The following is a 27500-nucleotide window of genomic DNA, read 5'->3' on the forward strand; positions in this document are numbered from 1 at the left end:
AAGTGAGGATCTGCTCACAGATCTAAAAGGAGAGGAAAAGACAAAAAAATTTTTTAAAAGAGTTTGAGATGTTTGGAAGAGAAGAAAAAAGTCAGAAGATTTGGTGACCTGGTTCCTTAGTTCCTGGGACAGATGTGTGCCTTGGTCCAGAGGGAAGCCTGGCACCAGAGTGGTGGTCAGGACATGTTGGCTGCTCAGTTCTTTGATGACGTCAGGAACCAGGAAGAAGGTCTGCTCCTTCAGCAGCTCTCTGACAAACTCTCACTCTTACTACTTCATCAAACACTTTCACAGCATTATTTACAAATAGTAACGTCTTTTTCCCCACTTAAAATACATTTTTATACAATGTTATTCTTTTCATTGTATTTTTTAAATATTTATTAGATGGTAGAAAATTAGCTTGTGTTTCCCCCCAAGTTGAATATAGTTTTAATAAACACTAATGTTGTCTCAGTACCAATATTTTGGTACCGGTACCAAAATGTATTTCGATACTTTTCTAAATAAAGGTGACCACAAGAAAATGTCATTATTGTAACAACAAATGTTAGTGTACATGAAACATATGTTTATTATTGTCATTTAGTCCTTAAATTAAATAGACAACTTGTCTTTTAGTAGTAAGTAAACAAACAAAGACTCCTAATTAGTCTATGCAGTAACATATTGTGTCATTTATACACCTATTATTTTGTACACATTATGAGGGACAAACTGTAAAAAATTTATTATTTGTTAATATCTGCTTATTTTCTGTTTGAACATGTTCTATCTACACTTCTGTTAAAATGTAATAATCACTTATTCTTCTCTTCTTTCATACTTGACATTAGTTTTGGATGATACCACACATTTACCGTATTTTCCGCACTATAAGGCGCACCTAAAAACCACAAATTTTCTCAAAAGCTGACAGTGCGCCTTATAACCCGGTGCGCTTTATATATGGATTAATATTACGATTCATTTTCATAAAGTTTCGATCTCGCAACTACGGTAAACAGCCGCCATCTTTTTTCCCGGTAGAACAGGAAGCGCTTCTTCTTCTACGCAAGCAACCGCCAAGGTAAGCACCCGCCCCCATAGAACAGGAAGCGCTTCTTCTTCTACTGTAAGCAACCACCCGCCCGCGTAGAAGAAGAAAAAGCGCGCGGATATTAACGTACGTTTCATTTCCTGTTTACATCTGTAAAGACCACAAAATGGCTCCTACTAAGCGTCAGGGATCCGGTTCATGAAAAGACGCAATCTCTCCATCCGCACACGGACTACTATTTCACAGCAACTGATATTCCTGTGAACCGCACTGTGGATACAACGGGAGCACGTACGGTGAATATTCGCACCACAGGGAATGAGAAGTCATCCTTCACTGTGGTTCTAGCTTGCCATGCTAATGGCCAGAAACTTCCACCCATGGTGATATTCAAAAGGAAGACCTTGCCAAAAGAGACCTTTCCAGCCGGCGTCATCATAAAAGCTAACTCGAAGGGATGGATGAAGAAAAGATGAGCGAGTGGTTAAGGTAAGTTTAAGTTTACGCGAAGAGGCCGGGTGGCTTTTTTCACGCAGCTCCGTCCATGTTGATATACGACTCCATGCGCGCCCACATCACGCTGGTTTTAATATATTATTAAAGTTTGACTGACCTATCTGACTGTTTTTTTGACATTCCTTTAGCGCAGTTAGATGCGGCTTACAACACGGGGCGGCTTATAGGTGGACAAAGTTTTGAAATATGCCGTTCATTGAAGGCGCGGCTTATAACCCAGGGCGCCTTATGGTGCGGAAAATACGGTAGGTATGGATGTGATACCAAGTAGTTACAGGATCATACATTGGTCATATTCAAAAGTCCTCATGTGTCCAGGGACGTATTTACTGACTTTATAAACATAATATGACATTTTGTTTTTTAATATCGATGTAATCATAGTAGTATCGACTAGATACGCTCTTGTACTTGGTATCATTACAGTGGATGTCAGGTGTAGATCCACCCATGGCATTTGTTTACATTGTGACGGTGGTGAGCTATTGTCTCCTCCTACGGTGTGTAGTGAAGCATGTTTAGATATTCCTCGTCCTCCAGTGATAATGATACTTGTAAGAAACATACTTTATTCGCCACCATGGAGACCAGGATTAGTGATTTAGAAGTAGCTACAACACTTAAAGCAGATCTTCCTGAGGGTGTGTCAGTGTTATAACTTCACCTTTATCTTGACTTTTTACACCAAAATGCGTCCATTCTCCCTTTTCTGTCTACACACTGTGTCTGCTTGTAAGTACTCTGTGTGTGTGCGCTGCCCAACATGCTCCTCTGCTCCTAAAACCAGCAATGTCATGCCCGTTAAAAAAAAATATGGGTAACCGGTGCTTTTCAAACAGAGTATAGTAGTGATGGGTTGATGAGGCGTCATGAAGCGTTTCGACACATTGCAAAACTGTATTGATACTGTGTCGATACTGTGTCACTAAATACTGACATCTGCTGGACATTAAAAATCCCTACAGGCAACCTATGGACCGACTCAACTGACACTGATTTGATGCCCTAGTACAGGGGTCACCAACCTTTTTGAAACCAAAAACTACTTCTTGGGTACTGATTAATGCGAGGGGCTACCAGTTTGATACACACTTAAATAAATAAATATATTGTCATTTGTAAGTTACACGTAAGTGTGATTTAAACAAGAATAGCGAAATAAATACATTTATATATATAAAAAAATGGGTATTTCTGTCTGTCATTCCGTCGTACATTTTTTTTTCCTTTTACGGAAGTTTTTTTTGTAGAGAATAAATGATGAAAAAAACACTTAATTGAACGGTTTAAAAGAGGAGAAAACATGAAAAAAATTAAAATAAAATTTTGAAACATAGTTTATCTTCAATTTCGACTCTTTAAAATTCAAAATTCAACCGACAAAAAGAAGAGAAAAACTAGCTAATTTGAATCTTTTTGAAAAAATCAAAAAAAGAATTTATGGAACATTAGTAATTTTTCCTGATTAAGATACATTTTAGAATTTTGATGACATGTTTTAAATTGGTTAAAATCCAATCTGCACTTTGTTAGAATATTTAACAAATTGGACCAAGCTATATTTCTAACAAAGACAAATCAGTATTTCTTCTAGATTTTCCAGAACAAAAATTTTAAAAGAAATTCAAAATACTTTGAAATAAGATTTAAATTTGATTTTCTAGATTTGCCAGAATAATTTTTTTGAATTTTAATCATAGTAAGTTTGAAGAAATATTTCACAAATATTCTTCGTCGAAAAACCAGAAGCTAAAATATGTATTATTCTTTAAAATAATAATAATTTAAAAAAAATTACTTGAACATTGATTTAAATTGTCAGGAAAGAAGAGGAAGAAATTTAAAAGGTAAAAAGGTATATTTGTTTAAAAATCCTAAAATCATTTTTAAGGTTGTATTTTTTTCTCTAAAATTGTATTTCTAAAAGTAATAAGAAGCAAAGTAAAAAAAATAAATGAATTTATTTAAACAAGTGAAGACTCATCCATTTTCTACCACTTATTCCAAGTGAAGACCAAGTCTTTAAAATATTTTCTTGGATTTTCAAATTCTATTTGAGTTTTGTCTCTTTTAGAATTAAAAATGTGGAGCAAAGCGAGACCAGCTTGCTAGTAAATAAATACAATTTAAAAAATAGAGGCAGCTCACTGGTAAGTGCTGCTCTTTGAGCTATTTTTAGAACAGGCCAGCGGGCGACTGATCTGGTCCTTACGGGCTACCTGGTGACCGCGGGCACCGCGTTGGTGACCCCTGCCCTAGTATATACAATAATATAAACCAAGTCATTGTATTTCATTTAGGATTATTTCATATCTTCATTTAAATAAAAATATATTTTTATCTTTTTTAGATAGTCAATAAATAATGTGAACATGTATCATAACATGGAAATCTAAGAGAACGTGTTGTGGATGATTGTGGTCTGGGAATTGTTTTAATTTAATTTTTTTACACATTTTCATAAAAAAAAAAAAAGTTTTTCCGACTTATTACATTTTAGACGATTTCTCTTCTTAGTTATTATTTCTCCGGCTGTAGAAAAGAGCCGCTCACAGGGCACAGAGGAGGCGTCAGTGCGACACAGTTGGCGTATCGGTCACGTGACCGAAACAGCTCATGATGCGTCACGTGACTTTCTAAAAGCGGTACGTGCACCGACACAGGGTTTCGCTCTATGAGCTCGACGCATGCGCCGATGCATCGGTGTTGCCGGACCCATCACTAGAGTATAGTATCGATTTTGATTAATTAGTACCACTATACTAGTAGTGGGATACTGTACAACCTTTATTTATATGTAATTAATTATGTCAAAAGATAGGAGAATATTTAAAAAGTAAAAAAAAAACATACAAATAAAACTATGTTTGTGTGTGTGATGATTGTGTGGTGTGTGACAGTGTGTTGTGTACTCACTGGAACTTAATGGCACTCTCGGCCTCTCTGATGTAATCACACTCCTGTGCCAACTCTCTGCTCATCACACGCATCACATGTTGTGGGAACAATCCTGCACACACACACCTGACTATAGTACCTTATCTTCATCTCAGTGTGTGTGTGTGTGTGTGTGTGTGTGTGTGTGTGTGTGTGTGTGTGTGTGTGTGTGAGACCTTGAGGCAGAGCGTTGCTCAGACTGAGAGCAGTCATGATGTTGTTCACGTCACTGTCGATACTTTTGGACACTGCAGGATACTAACAACAACAACAACAACAATAATAAATTATTATTATTATAATAATAATGTAGACTACAAATTATTATTATTATTATAATAATGCAGACTACAAATTATTATTATTATTATAATAATAATGCAGACTACAAATTATTATTATTATTATTATTATAATAATGTAGACTACAAATTATTATTATTATTATTATAATAATAATGCAGACTACAAATTATTATTATTATAATAATAATGCAGACTATAAATTATTATTATTATTATTATTATAATAATGCAGACTACAAATTATTATTATTATTATAATAATAATGCAGACTACAAATTATTATTATTATTATTATAACAATAATGTAGACTACAAATTATTATTATTACTATAATAATAATGCAGACTACAAATTATTATTATTATTATTATTATTATTATAATAATGCAGACTATAAATTATTATTATTATTATTATTATAATAATGCAGACTACAAATTATTATTATTATTATTATAATAATAATGTAGACTACAAATTATTATTATTATTACTATAATAATAATGCAGACTACAAATTATTATTATTATTATTATTATAATAATAATGCAGACTATAAATTATTATTATTATTATTATTATTATAATAATGCAGACTACAAATTATTATTATTATAATAATAATGCAGACTACAAATTATATTATTATTATTATAATAATAATGTAGACTACAAATTATTATTATTATAATAATGCAGACTACAAATTATATTATTATTATTATTATAATAATAATGTAGACTACAAATTATTATTATTATAATAATGTAGACTACAAATTATTATAATAATGCAGACTACAAATTATTATTATTATTATTATAATAATAATAATGCAGACTACAAATTATTATTATTATTATTATAATAATGTAGACTACAAATTATTATTATTATTATAATAATAATGCAGACTACAAATTATTATTATTATTATAATAATGCAGACTATAAATTATTATTATTATAATAATGCAGACTACAAATTATAATTATTATAATAATAATGCAGACTATAAATTATTATTATTATAATTATTATAATAATAATGCAGACTACAAATTATTATTATAATTATTATAATAATTCAGACTACAAATTATTATTATTATAATAATAATAATGCAGACTATAAATTATTATTATTATTATAATAATAATAATGCAGACTACAAATTATTATTATTATTATAATAATGCAGACTACAAATTATTATTATAATAATAATACAGACTATAAATTATTATTATTATAATTATTATAATAATAATTCAGACTACAAATTATTATTATTATAATAATGCAGACTATAAATTATTATTATTATTATTATTATAATAATAATGCAGACTACAAATTATTATTATTATTATTATAATAATGCAGACTACAAATTATTATTATTATTATTATAATAATAATGCAGACTATAAATTATATTATTATAATTATTATAATAATAATGCAGACTACAAATTATTATTATTATTATTATAATAATGCAGACTACAAATTATTATTATTATTATTATAATAATAATGCAGACTATAAATTGTATTATTATAATTATTATAATAATAATGCAGACTACAAATTATTATTATTATTATTATTATAATAATGCAGACTACAAATTATTATTATTATTATAATAATAATGCAGACTACAAATTATTATTATTATTATTATAATAATGCAGACTACAAATTATTATTATTATTATTATTATTATAATAATAATGCAGACTACAAATTATTATTATTATTATTATTATAATAATAATGCAGACTATAAATTATTATTATTATTATAATAATAATAATAATAATTATTATTATTATAATAATGCAGACTATAAATTATTATTATTATAATTATTATAATAATAATGCAGACTACAAATCCAAAGTTGTCACCTGAATCTTGATGGCGACTTGGCGGCCATCTTTCAAGCGGCCCAGGTGCACCTGGCCGATGGAGGCCGCAGCAAAGGGTTTCTCCTCAAAGTAGTCCAGGTGCTGGCGCCAGTCTGGACCCAGGTCACTGGTGATGGCCTTCTGCACGCCACACCATTCATTCATTCATTCATTATCCAATTACTCCATTCCATTAGGAGGCATGTATTGAAATCATAAATGCATTAGTAGTCATTCATTTGTCAATCCATTCATCAGTTCATTCATTCATTAGCAGTCGGTTATTTGAATCATTCATTCATTCAGTCATTTTATGAGTGCAGTCTTTAGTTCACTTGTTCATACAATCATTCATTTTATTAATACAGTCATTAGTTTAGTCATTCACTAGTTCATTTGTTCACTCAATCCCTAATTCATTCATTTATAAAATCATTATATTTGATCAATAGTTTAATCCATTCATTCATTAGAAGTCAGTTAATTTGATCATTCATCCATCCATCCATATATGCATTTATTAGTGTAGTCATCATTTCATTCGATCAGTAATTTATTAGTCCACTCATTCATTAGTTAAATTGATTTTTCATTCATTGATCCATACGTTCATTCAATCATTTTATTAGTACAGTCATTAGTTCACTCACTCATTAGTTAATTCATTTTATTGGTACAATCATTCGTTAGTTAATTTGATCATTAATTCATTAGTTCACTCATTCATTAGTTAATTTGATCATTATTTCATTAGTTCACTCACTCAGTTCGTTCATGTATTAGTACAGTCATTCATTAGTTAATTTGATCATTCATTCATTCATTTTATTAGTACAGTCATGCATTAGTTAATTTGATCATTATTTTTCATTAGTTCACTCATTCAATGGTTCATTCATTTTATTAGTACAGTCATGCATTAGTTAATTTGATCATTATTTCATTAGTTCACTCACTCATTAGTTCATTCATGTATTAGTACAGTCATTCATTAGTTAACTTGATCATTATTTCATTAGTTCACTCACTCATTAGTTCATTCATGTATTAGTACAGTCATTCATTAGTTAATTCGATCATTAATTCATTAGTTCACTCATTCATTAGTACAGTCATGCATTAGTTAATCTGATCATTTCATTAGTTCACTCATTCATTGGTTCATTAATTTTATTAGTACAGTCAATCATTAGTTCACTCATTCATTAGTTCATTTTATTAGTACAGTCATTCATTAGTTAATTCGATCATTAATTCATTCATTTTATTAGTACAGTCATGCATTAGTTAATTTGATCATTATTTCATTAGTTCACTCATTCAGTGGTTCATTCATTTTATTAGTACAGTCATTCATTAGTTAACTTGATCATTATTTCATTAGTTCACTCACTCATTAGTTCATTCATGTATTAGTACAGTCATTCATTAGTTAATTCGATCATTAATTCATTAGTTCACTCATTCATTAGTACAGTCATGCATTAGTTAACTTGATCATTATTTCATTAGTTCACTCACTCATTAGTTCATTCATGTATTAGTACAGTCATTCATTAGTTAATTCGATCATTAATTCATTAGTTCATTCATTTTATTAGTACACTCATGCATTAGTTAACTTGATCATTATTTCATTAGTTCACTCACTCATTAGTTCATTCATGTATTAGTACAGTCATTCATTAGTTAATTCGATCATTAATTCATTCATTTTACTAGTACAGTCATGCATTAGTTAACTTGATCATTATTTCATTAGTTCATTCATTCAGTGGTTCATTCATTTTATTAGTACACTCATGCATTAGTTAACTTGATCATTATTTCATTAGTTCACTCACTCATTAGTTCATTCATGTATTAGTACAGTCATTCATTAGTTAATTCGATCATTAATTCATTAGTTCACTCATTCATTAGTACAGTCATGCATTAGTTAATCTGATCATTTCATTAGTTCACTCATTCATTGGTTCATTAATGTTATTAGTACAGTCAATCATTAGTTAATTCGATCATTAGTTCACTCATTCATTAGTTCATTTTATTAGTACAGTCATTCATTAGTTAATTCGATCATTAATTCATTCATTTTATTAGTACAGTCATGCATTAGTTAATTTGATCATTATTTCATTAGTTCACTCATTCAGTTGTTCATTCATTTTATTAGTACACTCATGCATTAGTTAACTTGATCATTATTTCATTAGTTCACTCACTCATTAGTTCATTCATGTATTAGTACAGTCATTCATTAGTTAATTCGATCATTAATTCATTAGTTCACTCATTCATTAGTACAGTCATGCATTAGTTAACTTGATCATTATTTCATTAGTTCACTCACTCATTAGTTCATTCATGTATTAGTACAGTCATTCATTAACTTGATCATTATTTCATTAGTTCACTCACTCATTAGTTCATTCATGTATTAGTACAGTCATTCATTAGTTAATTCGATCATTAATTCATTAGTTCACTCATTCATTAGTACAGTCATGCATTAGTTAACTTGATCATTTCATTAGTTCACTCACTCATTAGTTCATTCATGTATTAGTACAGTCATTCATTAGTTAACTTGATCATTATTTCATTAGTTCACTCACTCATTAGTTCATTCATGTATTAGTACAGTCATTCATTAGTTAATTCGATCATTAATTCATTAGTTCACTCATTCATTAGTACAGTCATGCATTAGTTAATCTGATCATTTCATTAGTTCACTCAATCATTGGTTCATTAATGTTATTAGTTAATTCGATCATTAGTTCACTCATTCATTGGTTCATTTTATTAGTACAGTCATTCATTAGTTAATTCGATCATTAATTCATTAATTTTATTAGTACAGTCACGCATTAGTTAATTTGATCATTATTTCATTAGTTCACTCATTCAGTGGTTCATTCATTTTATTAGTACACTCATGCATTAGTTAACTTGATCATTATTTCATTAGTTCACTCACTCATTAGTTCATTCATGTATTAGTACAGTCATTCATTAGTTAACTTGATCAATATTTCATTAGTTCACTCACTCATTAGTTCATTCATGTATTAGTACAGTCATTCATTAGTTAATTCGATCATTAATTCATTAGTTCACTCACTCATTAGTTCGTTCATGTATTAGTACAGTCATTCATTAGTTAATTCGATCATTCATTCATTTTATTAGTAGTCATTCATTAGTTAACTTGATCATTATTTCATTAGTTCACTCACTCATTAGTTCATTCATGTATTAGTACAGTCATTCATTAGTTAACTTGATCATTATTTCATTAGTTCACTCACTCATTAGTTCATTCATGTATTAGTACAGTCATTCATTAGTTAATTTGATCATTAATTCATTAGTTCACTCATTCATTAGTACAGTCATGCATTAGTTAATCTGATCATTTCACTCATTCATTGGTTCATTAATGTTATTAGTTAATTCGATCATTAGTTCACTCATTCATTAGTTCATTTTATTAGTACAGTCATTCATTAGTTAATTCGATCATTAATTCATTCATTTTACTAGTACAGTCATGCATTAGTTAATTTGATCATTCTTTCATTAGTTCACTCACTCATTAGTTCATTCATGTATTAGTAGTCATTCATTAGTTAATTCGATCATTAATTCATTAGTTCACTCATTCATTAGTACAGTCTTGCATTAGTTAATCTAATCATTTCATTAGTTCACTCATTCATTGGTTCATTAATTTTATTAGTACAGTCAATCATTAGTTAATTCGATCATTAGTTCACTCATTCATTGGTTCATTTTATTAGTAGTCATTCATTAGTTAATTCGATCATTAATTCATTCATTTTATTAGTACAGTCATGCATTAGTTAATTTGATCATTATTTCATTAGTTCACTCATTCAGTGGTTCATTCATTTTATTAGTACACTCATGCATTAGTTAATTTGATCATTCTTTCATTAGTTCACTCACTCATTAGTTCATTCATGTATTAGTACAGTCATTCATTAGTTAACTTGATCATTATTTCATTAGTTCACTCACTCATTAGTTCATTCATGTATCACTACAGCCATTCATTAGTTAATTCGATCATTAATTCATTAGTTCACTCATTCATTAGTACAGTCTTGCATTAGTTAATCTAATCATTTCATTAGTTCACTCATTCATTGGTTCATTAATTTTATTAGTACAGTCAATCATTAGTTAATTCGATCATTAGTTCATTTTATTAGTACAGTCATTCATTAGTTCATTTGATCATTAATTCATTCATTTTATTAGTACAGTCATGCATTAGTTAACTTGATCATTATTTCATTAGTTCACTCACTCATTAGTTCATTCATGTATTAGTACAGTCATTCATTAGTTAACTTGATCATTATTTCATTAGTTCACTCACTCATTAGTTCATTCATGTATTAGTACAGTCATTCATTAGTTAATTCGATCATTAATTCATTAGTTCACTCATTCATTAGTACAGTCATGCATTAGTTAATCTGATCATTTCATTTGTTCACTCATTCATTGGTTCATTAATGTTATTAGTACAGTCAATCATTAGTTAATTTGATCATTAGTTCACTCATTCATTAGTTCATTTTATTAGTACAGTCATTCATTTGATCATTAATTCATTAGTTCACACATTCATTGGTACAGTCATTCATTAGGTCATTACTTTACTTATTCATTAATTCATCCGATCAATCATTACTTTATTTTATTAGTGAAGTAATTTGTTCATTCATTCACTAGTACAGTAATTAGTTAATTTGATTAGAGATTCATGTGTTCATTCGTGAGTTGACTGACAGGTGAGTGAATAAAAAAGGAACTGACCATCATCTGCTTGGTGGGCATGAAGTCCGCACTTTGCCGAACACGATCAAAGATTTTGGCCAGTTGAGGGTTAATGAAGGCGTCGTCTGAAAGAGGAAAAAACTATTATAAGCAGGGGCGGCCAAAATTGCAATTAAAGAATTTGGGGCCACTTTGATAACTTTTTTGCACTAAAGAACAAAACATGTTAGATTTGTGTCAAAGCTGACAAATATAATATTAATCATGTATTCATTTCATTTGACGAGTTAGGACTCTTCTGCTTTAAGGATCATTGAAAATGTTCATCTAATTTGCATAATTGGCCACGCCACATGCGCCTGTAGATGAAAATGAGAAGAACACTTGGTAAACAAACGGAAAAGAAGAAGACACGTGGGTAAACGTGGTCAAAGCGAGCTAGCTCAACGCTAATTGACGTTGAATATGCCACATACATGCTACCGATTAGCATTCGCGGTTTTACATGGCGATTTCAACACCTCCAAAAGTGTGAATGAAAATGTCGTGAGTGCAGTGCTTACAGTATTAACACTTCTTAGGGCGCCACAAAAGACAACTTAAATGGCAAAGACTACTTCCTGACTACAGCAACAAAACAAACTAAAATGAATGCAAATAATAGAGTGTAAGAAAACTAAGATTACATTTTTGATTTGATCATTTAACAGATTGACATTTATTACATTTTCTAATGATTAATGGTGATTAATTAAGAGCACAATATTTGGACACAAATGCAAATAGTACGTGTTAAAATACACGATTGACGCAGAATTTTTGGTGATTCATCGCATGAGTGTGTTAGAATAATCATGTGTAAGTTATCACACAACTCTTATGCCTAAAGGCTGTTGCTATAGTTATTATCAATTGTGCTGAAGTTTGTACTTTTCTATCCGTGCAAAGGCACACAACTTGCAATCTTGGATTGCGAGTCGTCTCGTATCAGTGCTTGTGTCCAGAACATCGAGTACCGCGACGCAGACAAAGCAGAGACAGGGCGATATCACGTTTCCATTTCTGAATAATCATATATTGTGTCTAACTGAAATGACCCCCCCTTCCTTCAGAAGCAGCCTCAGTGATGTAACCAGGGACCTCCCAAATAAGCTCCCATTCTGTGGAACGCTCTCCCTGACCACCTGAGGGCACCACAGACTGTGGATGCTTTTAAAAAAGGCTAGCCCTTCTTTTTAAAAAAGCCTTTTTTTAGATATATGCATACTAGTTATAGCTATTTGGCTGTTCTAGTTTTTATTTTTCTTCATTTCTTTATCTTTTTTATTTTTTTTAATACACTTTGAGATTGTTTACTCAATATAAAGTGCTTTTTACAAATAAAATCTATTATTATTAAATAGAGGAGCACGTGGGCTGTACCTTAGAGCATAGGTTGGAACTGTAACTGAGTGTACAGCACCATACGTCTCTCCTCATCGGGCAAAATTGAACTCTGTCTCTGCATGATTCCTTGCTTCTTGTCTGTTTAATAAATGTCATCAGTGTTTGAACCTGACAGAGTGAACTCATTATTTTTGAGAGGCCTCACTTTTTTCCCTTTCAAAATAAAAAAGAAGGAATACATTGAGTAAGTCGGAAAAGAAAAAAAGTACTGGTCGACTGTTTTATTTCCAGGCTTCCGAGGGCCAAATAAAGTAGTGAGTTTGAGAGGTGTGACTACCTTGAATGCTCAGCATCTGGCCCAGTTTTAACGCGGCGCCGCGGACTTTACACAAAGTGCGGACGATCCTCTCAGCGTTGGCTTCAGACAGGAAGCTGTAGGAGTTCAGGACTGACTTTTTATTGTCTGGGGGGGGGGGGAGAAAAAGGCAATTAAAGAAAACTGGAGTACAGTTTAGAGTATTAATGACATAGAATGTAGACTGTTACTGCTTTAGTAAGGTGGAATAAAAACTCAGCAGAAAAAAAGGCGATATAGAGGAAGTCTTGAAGCACTTTTGTCATACACTTCCACCTTCACAATAAAAGCGCTACACATCACATTTAGTCTATCTACCAAAACAATGAAAAATGTCTTACATTACAATAGGGTTGTACAGTATATATCTAGTATAGTATACTGGTACTAGTATAGTATCGCGGTACTAATGAATCAAATACGGTACTATACTCTGAAAAGTACGGTGCGCACATTTTTCTTTTTTACAGGCATGACGACATTGCTGGTTTCACGAGCAGAGGAGCATGTTGGGCAGCGCACACACACAGAGTACTTACAAGCAGACACAGTGTGTAGACAGAAAAGGGAGAATGGACACATTTTGGTGTAAAAAGTAAAGATAAAGATATAACATTGAAACACCCTCAGGAAGAGGTGCTTTAAAACATCCGCAGTCGGCAGTGTTTTAGCTACTTCTAAATCACTGGATTTGATTGGATCGATGCTTTTTTAGCATCACAAAATATTTTTTCCTTTATTTAAAATTCATTTTATGTTTATAAAGTCAGGAAATACATCCCTGGAGACACACACACACACACACACACACACACACACACACACACACACATACATATAAATTGCTCTTCCTTCCAGGGAATCAAAGTTACTGGTGAATCCCAAGTTCTTTCGATGACATATATGCTGAGTAAGAAGGACCATCAAGACAGAATTGGAATATTTTCAAGTTTTACTAAAGCTTTAGGAGGTCAACTTAACCAATACCGTATTTTCCGCACTATAAGGCGCACCTAAAAACCACAAATTTTCTCAAAAGCTGACAGTGCGCCTTATAACCCGGTGCGCTTTATATATGGATAAATATTAAGATTCATTTTCATAAAGTTTCGGTCTCGCAACTTCGGTAAACAGCCGCCATCTTTTTTCCCGGTAGAACAGGAAGCGCTTCTTCTTCTACGCAAGCAACCGCCAAGGTAAGCACCCGCCCCCATAGAACAGGAAGCGCTTCTTCTTCTACTGTAAGCAACCACCCGCCCGCGTAGAAGAAGAAAAAGCGCGCGGATATCACCGTACGTTTCATTTCCTTTGTGTGTTTACATCTGTAAAGACCACAAAATGGCTCCTACTAAGCGTCAGGGATCCGGTTCATGAAAAGACGCAATCTCTCCATCCGCACACGGACTACTATTTCACAGCAACTGATATTCCTGTGAACCGCACTGTGGATACAACGGGAGCACGTACGGTGAATATTCGCACCACAGGGAATGAGAAGTCATCCTTCACTGTGCTTCTAGCTTGCCATGCTAATGGCCAGAAACTTCCACCCATGGTGATATTCAAAAGGAAGACCTTGCCAAAAGAGACCTTTCCAGCCGGCGTCATCATAAAAGCTAACTCGAAGGGATGGATGAAGAAAAGATGAGCGAGTGGTTAAGGTAAGTTTAAGTTTACGCGAAGAGGCCGGGTGGCTTTTTTCACGCAGCTCTGTCCATGTTGATATACGTATGTTTGTGATTGCACATTTGCGTACATTTTGGGAGTGAACAGAGTTGTTAGAACGCTGGTTTTTAATATATTATTAAAGTTTGACTGACCTATCTGACTGTTTTTTTGACATTCCTTTAGCGCAGTTAGATGCGGCTTACAACACGGGGCGGCTTATAGGTGGACAAAGTTTTGAAATATGCCGTTCATTGAAGGCGCGGCTTATAACCCAGGGCGCCTTATGGTGCGGAAAATACGGTACATTCATATCGGCTACTCTAGTTGATCTGGCATTCCAACGGAAAAGCCAACTCCTTTGCACACAAAGAAAACCCCCATCACCCCCTCGCAACACTGATAAGGAACCAGTGGGGGAGGTATTCACAGTCCAAGGTTAAGACACAAAACAGACCTCTGAACACAAGAGAAACTAGTAGAATATAAAAAGGAAAAGTACTATCTACTCTAAACATTGTTATGTAAAAAGAAAGAACTCTTATTAAACATATATGCATCCTCCACAATATACATCCACTCATACATATATACACACAAAGAATGGATGATTATTGGAACAAAAAGGTGTCGTCACCTTGCTGCTGTTGAGGTTTAAACGCCTTCTTGGCCATGTCAGCGATGGCACCAAGACCAAGTCCTACAGCCAGACCTGCCCAAAAAGTCCAAGAACAGTACATAAGTAGCAAGTACTTTAATTCACCATCAAATAAACAGAGATGAACTAGTCTAGACTGAGACTATTTCAATGTGGGGACCAAATAAACTTTGACTTCTCCACTAAGTTGAACCAATAAGAGCAGAAAGTGTCAAGAGTCAATTTTAAATAGTCCTATAAACACTTCATCTTGTACATGGTGGCTCTCCGACTGGGACTAATGTCCTAATAATATTTATAAAAGCTTATTAAACTTGCGCCCACTAGTGGTGACATGATGAAGACACTTGATTAGGCACAATGTTGTATATTCCTCACTACACTTGTTCAGTTTCATTAAATAAGTACATGTTCTAGTTATTTTATTCCCTTTTCTCAAATGATGTATTTCTTTAAATGAAATGAATATAAATTATTTTAATCTCTTTTTTTGACAGTTTAAGAAATATATATATATATATATATATATATATATATATATATATATATATATAATTATATATTATTTGTGTGCGTGTGTTAGAATAATTATGTATAAGTTATCACACAACTCTTATGCTTTAAAGGCTGTTGTTATAGTTATTATCAATTGTGCTGAAGTTGTACTTTTCTGTCTGTGCAAAGGCACACAACTTGTGGTGTTGCTTTGCGAAGTTTTCTCTTGTCAGCAGTTCCAGACCCAGCCTGCTGATAGCCGAGGACGGACATCGAGTACCTCGGCGTGGACATGATGCAGACAGGGAGAAATCACGACTGTCGGCACATTTCCATTCTGAATAATCACGTATTGTGTCAGTGATGTTAACTAGGGACCTCCCAAATAAATAGAGGAGCACGTGGGACTGTACCTTAGAGTGTAGGGGGAAAACTGTAACTGAGTGTGCAGCCCAATACGTCTCTCCTCATGAGCAAAATTCAACTCTGTCTCTGCTTGATTCCTTCTTCTTGTCTTGTGTAATAGATAGTTCGGTGTTTGAACCTGACGTGTGTATATATGTGTGTGTAAATGTGTGTGTGTGTATTAGGGTTATACGGTATACCGGTACTAGTATAGTATAGTATCGCGGTACTAATGAATCAAAAAGGGTACTATATTCTATTTGAAAAGTACCGGTTCTGTCTATCTGTGTTGGCCCTGTGATAAGGTGGTGACTTATCCAGGGTGTACCCCGCCTACCGCCCGAATGCAGCTGGGATAGGCTCCATCACCCCGAAAGGGACAAGCGGTAGAAAATGGATGGATGGGTGGGTTCCAAATTATTATTATTTTTTAACAGGCATGACGGCGCGCTGTCGTCACATTGCTGGTTTTAGGAGCAGAGGAGCATGTTGGGCAGCGCACACACACAGAGTACTTACAAGCAGACACAGTGTGGAGACCGAAAAGGGAGAATGGACGTACCTCCAAAAGTCACTAAACGTCCGATGCGAGTGACGGGCACTTTTCTCTCTCGGGCGCTTTCACTGAGCTGCGAGAAAAAAGAATGAAGAAGGTGCTGAGGACCATTAAAGGACGTATAAAAAGGTATGGATTAGAGTGTATACCACTTGCTTGTAAGGACCATTAAAGGACGTATAAAAAAGGTATGGATTAGAGTGTATACCACTTGCTTGTAAGGACAATTAACAGATATATAAAAGGTATGGATTAGAGTGTATACCACTTGCTTGTAAGGACCATTAACAGACGTATAAAAAGGTATGGATTAGAGTGTATACCACTTGCTTGTAAGGACCACTAACAGACTTATATAAAAGGTATGGATTAGAGTGTATACCACTTGCTTGTAAGGACCATTAACAGACGTATAAAAAGGTATGGATTAGAGTGTATACCACTTGCTTGTAAGGACCATTAACAGATGTAAAAAGGTATGGATTAGAGTGTATACTACTTGCTTGTAAGGACCATTAACAGATGTAAAAAAGGTATGGATTAGAGTGTATACTACTTGCTTGTAAGGACCATTAACAGATGTATATAAAGGTATGGATTAGAGTGTATACCACTTGCTTGTAAGGACCATTAACAGATGTATATAAAGGTATGGATTAGAGTGTATACCACTTGCTTGTAAGGACCATTAACAGACTTATATAAAAGGTATGGATTAGAGTGTATACCACTTGCTTGTAAGGACAATTAACAGATATATAAAAAGGTATGGATTAGAGTGTATACCACTTGCTTGTAAGGACCATTAACAGATATATAAAAAGGTATGGATTAGAGTGTACACCACTTGCTTGTAAGAACCATTAACAGACGTATAAAAAGGTATGGATTAGAGTGTATACCACTTGCTTGTAAGGACCATTAACAGATATATAAAAAGGTATGGATTAGAGTGTATACCACTTGCTTGTAAGGACCATTAACAGACGTATAAAAAGGTATGGATTAGAGTGTATACCACTTGCTTGTAAGGACAATTAACAGATATATAAAAAGGTATGGATTAGAGTGTATACCACTTGCTTGTAAGGACCATTAACAGACGTATAAAAAGGTATGGATTAGAGTGTATACCACTTGCTTGTAAGGACCATTAACAGACTTATATAAAAGGTATGGATTAGAGTGTATACCACTTGCTTGTAAAGACCATTAACAGATGTATATAAAAGGTATGGATTAGAGTGTATACCACTTGCTTGTAAGAACCATTAACAGACAGATATAAAAGGTATGGATTAGAGTGTATACCACTTGCTTGTAAGGACCACTAACAGACTTATATAAAAGGTATGGATTAGAGTGTATACCACTTGCTTGTAAGGACCATTAACAGATGTATAAAAAGGTATGGATTAGAGTGTATACCACTTGCTTGTAAGGACCATTAACACATGTATAAAAAGGTATGGATTAGAGTGTATACCACTTGCTTGTAAGGACCATTAACAGATGTATATAAAAGGTATGGATTAGAGTGTATACCACTTGCTTGTAAGGACCATTAACAGATGTATATAAAAAGGTATGGATTAGAGTGTATACCACTTGCTTGTAAGGACCATTAACAGACGTATAAAAAGGTATGGATTAGAGTGTATACCACTTGCTTGTAAGGACCATTAACAGATGTATAAAAAGGTATAGATTAGAGTGTATACCACTTGCTTGTAAGGACCATTAAAGGACGTATAAAAAGGTATGGATTAGAGTGTATACCACTTGCTTGTAAGGACAATTAACAGATGTATAAAAAGGTATGGATTCGAGTGTATACCACTTGCTTGTAAGGACCATTAACAGATATATAAAAAGGTATGGATTCGAGTGTATACCACTTCCTTGTAAGGACCATTAACAGACTTATATAAAAAGGTATGGATTAGAGTGTATACCACTTGCTTGTAAGGACCATTAACAGACGTATAAAAAGGTATGGATTAGAGTGTATACCACTTGCTTGTAAGGACCATTAACAGACTTATATAAAAGGTATGGATTCGAGTGTATACCACTTGCTTGTAAGGACCATTAACAGATGTATAAAAAGTTATGGATTAGAGTGTATACCACATGCTTGTAAGGACCATTAACAGACGTATAAAAAAGGTATGGATTAGAGTGTATACCACTTGCTTGTAAGGACCATTAACAGATGTATAAAAAGGTATGGATTAGAGTGTATACCACTTGCTTGTAAGGACCATTAACAGACGTATAAAAAGGTATGGATTAGAGTGTATACCACTTGCTTGTAAGGACCATTAACAGACGTATAAAAAGGTATGGATTAGAGTGTATACCACTTGCTTGTAAGGACCATTAACAGACGTATAAAAAAAGGTATGGATTAGAGTGTATACCACTTGCTTGTAATGACTATTAACAGATATATAAAAAGGCATGGATTAGAGTGTATACCACTTGCTTGTAAAGACCACTAACAGACTTATATAAAAGGTATGGATTAGAGTGTATACCACTTGCTTGTAAGGACCATTAACAGACTTATATAAAAGGTATGGATTAGAGTGTATACCACTTGCTTGTAAGGACCACTAACAGACTTATATAAAAGGTATGGATTAGAGTGTATACCACTTGCTTGTAAGGACCATTAACAGATGTATAAAAAGGTATGGATTAGAGTGTATACCACTTGCTTGTAAGGCTTCACTTCCACGTTCTTGCTGCTCCTCGTCTTGTCCACGTCCTCCACCTTCAGTCTGTCGGCTGATTGCTTGTTTTGGCTTAACTTCCTGACACACGACGGGTCAGGAAGCCGGGGAGGGAAGGTGGTGTATCCACGGATGACAAGGTGCTTGTCCATGCTGTCCTGAAATCATGCAGCACAAAGAATGTGTTTTTAAGTTCTCCCGCACACAACATGCAGGTTCAGTACACTAAGTCCTTCAACCTCTTAGAGGAATCATTATTTAGCCTGAGCCTGGTTTCAGCCACACTAAAGCAGCATTTAATGTCCACATGTTTACCCGGGTAGGTAAGTCAGCCGTGTCATTCTTCAATCTCCGACACTTAGCTTTGTGTGGACTCATTGATCCTTTACAAAGTGAGTTTGGAGAGGAAGTGACGCCAGAAAGAAGGCGCCATAGTCGGCTTCATAACAAAGATGGAGGCAGTCCTTTGATGTTTCCCTCTTACACACATGCTTATGTGTGCTATGGCTATGAGCTTATTTTCCACCTTGGCCTCTGTCTGGACATCCTTTCCAGGGGCCCAGGCTTAGACTGAATTCCCCCCCACTCCCCCCTGTCCCCAACGTTTACCTGTTTCTCACCTTTTTTTGTAAGGGGCGCCGGAAGTTGGCAGAGCCGTCAGCGATCCTGTTCTGTCTCCCTGTAATGTTTCATCCTGTTCCGTCTCTATGTAATGTTCGATCCTGTTCTGTCTCCATGTAATGTTTGATCCTGTTCTGTCTCCATGTAATGTTTGATCCTGTTCTGTCTCCATGTAATGTTTGATTCTGTTCTGTCTCCTGTAATGTTTCATCCTGTTCTGTCTCTATGTAATGTTCGATCCTGTTCTGTCTCTATGTAATGTTTGATCCTGTTCTGTCTCCCTGTAATGTTTGATCCTGTTCTGTCTCCATGTAATGTTTGATTCTGTTCTGTCTCCATGTAATGTTTGATTCTGTTCTGTCTCCCTGTAATGTTTCATCCTGTTCTGTCTCCCTGTAATGTTCGATCCTGTTCTGTCTTCCTGTAATGTTTGATCCTGTTCTGTCTCCCTGTAATGTTTGATCCAGTTCTGTCTCCATGTAATGTTTGATCCTGTTCTGTCTCCCTGTAATGTTCGATCCTGTTCTGTCTCTATGTAATGGTTGATCCTGTTCTGTCTCCCTGTAATGTTTGATCCTGTTCTGTCTCCCTGTAATAATTAATCCTGTTCTGTCTCCCTGTAATGTTCGATCCTGTTCTGTCTCCCTGTAATGTTCGATCCTGTTCTGTCTCCCTGTAATGTTTGATCCTGTTCTGTCTCCCTGTAATGTTTGATCCTGTTCTGTCTCCCTGTAATGTTCGATCCTGTTCTGTCTCCCTGTAATGTTCGATCCTGTTCTGTCTCCATGTAATGTTTGATCCTGTTCTGTCTCCCTGTCATGTTTGATCCTGTTCTGTCTCCATGTAATGTTTGATCCAGTTCTGGCTCCCTGTAATGTTTTATCCTGTTCTGTCTCTATGTAATGTTCGATCCTGTTCTGTCTCCCTGTAATGTTTGATCCTGTTCTGTCTCCATGTAATGTTTGATCCTGTTCTGTCTCCATGTAATGTTTGATCCTGTTCTGTCTCCCTGTAATAATTAATCCTGTTCTGTCTCCCTGTAATGTTCGATCCTGTTCTGTCTCCCTGTAATGTTTGATCCTGTTCTGTCTCCCTGTAATGTTTGATCCTGTTCTGTCTCCCTGTAATGTTTGATCCTGTTAAAAAGATAAAGATAAAGTACCAATGATTGTCACACACACACTAGGTGTGGCGAAATTATTCTCTGCATTTGACCCATCACCCTTGATCACCCCCTGGGAGGTGAGGGGAGCAGTGGGCAGCAGCGGTGGCTGCGCCCAGGAATCATTTTGGTGATTTAACCCCCAATTCCAACCCTTGATGCTGAGTGCCAAGCACTGTCTCCCTGTAATGTTCGATCCTGTTCTGTCTCCCTGTAATGTTCGATCCTGTTCTGTCTCCCTGTAATGTTTGATCCTGTTCTGTCTCCATGTAATGTTTGATCCTGTTCTGTCTCCCTGTAATGTTTCATCTTGTTCTGTCTCCTTGTAATGTTTGATCCTGTTCTGTCTCCCTGTAATGTTCGATCCTGTTCTGCCTCCCTGTAATGTTCAATTCTGTTCTGTCTCTATGTAATGTTCGATCCTGTTCTGTCTCCATGTAATGTTTGATCCTGTTCTGTCTCCATGTAATGTTTGATCCTGTTCTGTCTCCCTGTAATGTTTGATCCTGTTCTGTCTCCCTATGTTTGATCCTGTTCTGTCTCCCTGTAATTTTTCATCCTGTTCTGTCTCCCTGTAACATTTCATCCTGTTCTGTCTCCCTGTAATGTTTGTCTGATCTTGAATGGGATTGTGCTGAAAATCTTAATTTCCTCTCGGGGATTATTAAAGTTATTCTGATCATCCAGACAAGCCTGTGTTGCCCATCCCCAGCGTTTACCTGTTTTTCACCTTTTTTGTAAGGGGCACCGGAAGTTGGAAGAGCCGTCAGCGATCCTGTTCTGTCTCCCTGTAATGTTTGATCCTGTTCTGTCTCCCTGTAATGTTTGATCCTGTTCTGTCTCCCTGTAATTTTTCATCCTGTTCTGTCTCTCTGTAATGTTTCATCCTGTTCTGTCTCCCTGTAATGTTTGTCTGATCTTGGATGGGATTGTGCTGAAAATCTTAATTTCCCCTCTGGGATTATTAAAGTGATTCTGATTCTGATCATCCAGACAAGCCCGTGTTTCCCATCCCCAGCGTTTACCTGTTTCTCACCTTTTTTTGGAAGAGGCACCGAAAGTTGGCAGACCCGTCAGCGATCCTGTTCTGTCTCCCTGTAATGTTTGATCCTGTTCTGTCTCCTTGCAATGTTTGATCCTGTTCTGTCTCCCTGTAACGTTTCTTCCTGTTCTGTCTCCCTGTAATGTTTGTCTGATCTTGAATGGGATTGTGCTGAAAATCTTAATTTCCCCTCCGGGATTATTAAAGTGATTTTGATTCTGATCATCCAGACAAGCCCGTGTTTCCCATCCCCAGCGTTTACCTGTTTCTCACCTTTTTTTGTAAGGGGCGCCGGAAGTTGGCAGAGCCGTCAGCGATCCTGTTCTGTCTCCCTGTAATGTTTCATCCTGTTCTGTCTCTATGTAATGTTCGATCCTGTTCTGTCTTCATGTAATGTTCGATCCTGTTCTGTCTCCCTGTAATGTTTGATCCTGTTCTGTCTCCCTGTAATGTTTGATCCTGTTCTGTCTCCGTCATGTTTGATCCTGTTCTGTCTCCATGTAATGTTTGATCCTGTTCTGTCTCCCTGTAATGTTTGATCCTGTTCTGTCTCTATGTAACGTTCGATCCTGTTCTGTCTCCCTGTAATGTTCGATCCTGTTCTGTCTCCCTGTAATGTTCGATCCTGTTCTGTCTCCCTGTAATGTTTGATCCTGTTCTGTCTCCCTGTAATGTTTGATCCTGTTCTGTCTCCATGTAATGTTTGATCCTGTTCTGTCTCCATGTAATGTTTGATCCTGTTCTGTCTCCCTGTAATGTTTGTCTGAACTTGAATGGGATTGTGCTGAAAATCTTAATTTCCTCTCGGGGATTATTAAAGTGATTCTGACCATCCAGACAAGCCCGTGTTGCCCATCCCCAGTGTTTACCTGTTTCTCACCTTTTTTGTAAGGGGCACCGGAAGTTGGCAGAGCCGTCAGCGGTCCTGTTTTGTTTCCCTGTAATGTTTGATCCTGTTCTGTCTCCCTGTAATGTTTGATCCTGTTCTGTCTCCCTGTAAAGTTTCATCCTGTTCTGTCTCTATGTAATGTTCGATCCTGTTCTGTCTACCTGTAATGTTTGATCCTGTTCTGTCTCCCTGTAATGTTTGTCTGATCTTGAATGGGATTGTGCTGAAAATCTTAATTTCCCCTCCGGGATTATTAAAGTGATTCTGATTCTGATCATCCAGACAAGCCCGTGTTTCCCATCCCCAGCGTTTACCTGTTTCTCACCTTTTTTTGTAAGGGGCGCCGGAAGTTGGCAGAGCCGTCAGCGATCCTGTTCTGTCTCCCTGTAATGTTTGATCCTCTTCTGTCTCCCTGTAATGTTTCATCCTCTTCTGTCTCCCTGTAATGTTTGATCCTCTTCTGTCTCCCTGTAATGTTTGATCCTCTTCTGTCTCCTTGTAATGTTTGATCCTGTTCTGTCTCCATGTAATGTTTCATCCTGTTCTGTCTCCCTGTAATGTTTCATCCTGTTCTGTCTCCCTGTAATGTTTCATCCTGTTCTAGTCTCCCTGTAATGTTTGATCCTGTTCTAGTCTTCCTGTAATGTTTGATCCTGTTCTAGTCTCCCTGTAATGTTTGATCCTGTTCTAGTCTCCCTGTAATGTTTGAACCTGTTCTAGTCTCCCTGTAATGTTTGACCCTGTTCTAGTCTCCCTGTAATGTTTGATCCTGTTCTAGTCTTCATGTAATGTTTGATCCTGTTCTAGTCTCCCTGTAATGTTTGATCCTGTTCTAGTCTCCCTGTAATGTTTGTCTGATCTTGAATGGGATTGTGCTGAAAATCTTAATTTCCCCTTGGGGATTATTAAAGTATTTCTGATTCTGATTTGATTTGATTTTCTTCTACATGTACAGACACATTTGGAAACCACGATTTCAGCGATTGCAGCTATTTGGGATACAACACTTCTCAGACGGCAAGAGAACTTTCTAATGTCCTGGTCAGCTGTGAGTTTATTTGCCGAAAACCTTGGTCCCTACCAAAACATTTTGGACAATTCCATGCTCCCAACCTTGTGGGAACAGTTTGGAGCAGGCCCCTTCCTCTTGAAACATGACTATGCACCAGTGATCCATAAAGACATGGATGACAGAGTCTGGTGTGGATGAACTTGACTGGCCTGCACAGAGTCCTGACCTGAACCCGATGGAACACCTATTAGAACGGAGACTGAGAGCCAGGCCAATGCGCTTTTGGAAGAATGGTGGAAAATCGCTAAAAACACACTCCGCAACCTTGTGGACAGCCTTCCCAGAAGAGTTGAAGCTGTAATAGCTGCAAAAGGTCATATTGAACCCTATAGGTTAGGAATGGGATGGCACTTCAACTTCATATGTGAGTCAAGGCAGGTGGCCAAATACTTTTGGCAATATAGTGTATGTTCTGGACCAAAAAACGCTCCATATTCTCTACTGCTGGCTATTGTTAGCATATCTAAGTTATGTAGAAATATGTGGCAATAACTCCAAAAGTACACTTCATTCCCTCACCTTGTTACTAAATAGGTCAGAATAGAAGCTACAGTATTCACAGAGCTTCACTTATTGCACATTCTCTTATTTTCCAGCCTTATTCCAAAATTTAATATTCATTTTCAAAACTACACACAATACCCATTATTGCAATTTAAAAAAAATTATTTTATATATTTTTTTGCAAATTCATTCAAAAAAAAAATATATATATATACAGTATATATATATATATATATATATATATATATATATATATATATATATATATATATATATATATATATAATGTGTGTGTGTGTGTGTATATAAATATATATCATACTTGCCAACCTTGAGACCTCCAATTTCGGGAGGTGGGGGGCGTGGTTAAGAGGGGAGGAGTATATTTACAGCTAGAATTCACCAAGTCAAGTATTTCATATATATATATATATATATATATATATATATATATATAAGAAATACTTGACGAAATACTAAGTCAAGTATTTAATGTATATATATATATATATATGTATACATACATATATACATACATATAATACTTGACGAAATACTAAGTCAAGTATTTCATATATATATATATATATATATATATATATATATATATATATATATATATATATATATATATATAAAATAACTACTTGAATTTCAGTGTTCATTTATTTATAACATATACACACACATAACACTCATCTACTCATTGTTGAGTTAAGGGTTGAATTGTCCATCCTTGTTCTATTCTCTGTCACTATTTTTCTAACCATGCTGAACACCCTCTCTGATGATGCATTGCTGTGTGGCACGCACAAAAGTGCTTTCATCAAATGCACTAGATGGCAGTATTGTCCTGTTTAAGAGTGTCACAACATTGCTGTTTACGGCAGACGAACCGCTTTACAGTAGACGAAAAACATGACTGCTGCTGTTGTGTGTTGTTGCCGTGCTGGGAGGACGTTAATGAAACTGCCTAACAATAAACCCACATAAGAAACCAAGAACCCACCCTCGATCATTCTACAGTTATAACGTGATTGGGCAGGTACGCTGTTTATATTGTGGGTTAGCGGACTCAGGTCCGCATGGACCTGAGTCCGCCTGAATTTCGGGAGATTTTCGGGAGAAAATTTGTCCCGGAAGGTTTTCAGGAGAGGCGCTGAATTTCGGGAGTCTCCCGGAAAATCCGGGAGGGTTGGCAAGTATGATATATATATATATATATTAGAGATGCGCGGTTTGCGGGCACAACCGCGGAGTCCGCGGATTATCCGCGGATCGGGCGGATGAAATTAAAAAAAATTAGATTTTATCCGCGGGTCGGGTCGGGTCGGGTGGTTGAAATAAAAAAAAAAAAGATTTTAAATAGATTCAGGCGGGTGGCAGTTAAACCAATTGGGAAATATATATACATAGTTAAATGTTGTTACCCACATACGAAAAACGAGCAGGCACCTGCAGCATATGCCACAACAGAAGAAAAAAAAAAAGAAAAGAGATGGACACTTTTACGGAGCGGAGAAGGGACGCCTCGCCGGGGTCCGGGACCGAGGCCCCTTCCCCCGAGAGGGCCCCACCGGGAGCCGTAGCTGAGGCGATCCGCGAGAAGGGCCCGACGCACATCCAGGGTCACCACCGCGCCCACCGCACCGACACCCCGCCTCGTCCGCCTTCGCCGCGGCCGGCGTCACGCGCAGCAGGTAAGCAGCTTACCTGCCCGCCACCCCCGTGGCCGGGGGCTCGAAACAGGGGTCACTCCGCGCGCTCCGCCCGCGCAGCTTACCTGCCCGCCACCCCTGTTGCCGGGGGCGCGTAACAGGGGTCACTCCGCGCGCAGTGCGCTCACGAAAGGGGTGGGGCTCACCCTGGTTGATAGACAGCAGCTAGGACGGTGGCCATGGAAGTCGGAACCCGCTAAGGAGTGTGTAACAACCCACCTGCCGAATCAACTAGCCCTGAAAATGGATGGCGCTGGAGCGTCGGGCCCATATACCCGGCCGTCGCCGGCAGCGAGACGCGCTTGGAGGTGCGCTCAGCGCGGCTCCCATATGATTGCGCACTGGTGTGCGTCTGGGTCGTGACAGCGTGGCACGCGAATGTCTGTGCTGCATTGGATCAGTCTCCTTTCTTTAACAGGCAAAAGCTTTATAACCTCACTAATGCCTTGCATCGTCTATATTAGATATATAACAACGGGCGGGTGCGGGCGGATGCGGTTCTGATCAAATGTTAGATCGGGTGGATTGCGGATGGTTGACGACTTTCTGATGCGGTTGCGGATGAAATAATTGCCTATCCGCGCATCTCTAATATATATACACACATACATAAATATACACAGACACACACACACACGCCCTAGGCAAGATTTTAGGTGGCGCCCCCCCACATCGGCAGTGAAGTGTATATACTCA

General features: G+C 36.0%; 1 protein-coding gene across 2 annotated transcripts in view; it reads right to left on the minus strand.

Moving 5' to 3' along the window:
• LOC133571937 (putative deoxyribonuclease TATDN3) overlaps positions 1 to 27500 on the minus strand; it is a 93336-nt gene that overhangs the window by 22977 nt on the left and 42859 nt on the right. For both annotated transcript variants that reach the window (XM_061924482.2, XM_061924480.2), the window contains exons 11-20: positions 19775 to 19954; positions 17065 to 17131; positions 15582 to 15656; positions 13262 to 13387; positions 11578 to 11663; positions 6724 to 6864; positions 4669 to 4750; positions 4472 to 4565; positions 109 to 250; positions 1 to 22 (exon numbers count right to left, since the gene is read on the minus strand). The exon at positions 1 to 22 is cut by the window's left edge and continues 86 nt beyond it. In XM_061924482.2, the coding sequence (XP_061780466.1) occupies positions 1 to 22; positions 109 to 250; positions 4472 to 4565; positions 4669 to 4750; positions 6724 to 6864; positions 11578 to 11663; positions 13262 to 13387; positions 15582 to 15656; positions 17065 to 17131; positions 19775 to 19954 (1015 nt within the window). The remainder of the gene's footprint in view (positions 23 to 108; positions 251 to 4471; positions 4566 to 4668; positions 4751 to 6723; positions 6865 to 11577; positions 11664 to 13261; positions 13388 to 15581; positions 15657 to 17064; positions 17132 to 19774; positions 19955 to 27500) is intronic.

Source organism: Nerophis lumbriciformis, linkage group LG29, assembly GCF_033978685.3.
Source record: "Nerophis lumbriciformis linkage group LG29, RoL_Nlum_v2.1, whole genome shotgun sequence".
NCBI lineage: Eukaryota > Metazoa > Chordata > Actinopteri > Syngnathiformes > Syngnathidae > Nerophis > Nerophis lumbriciformis.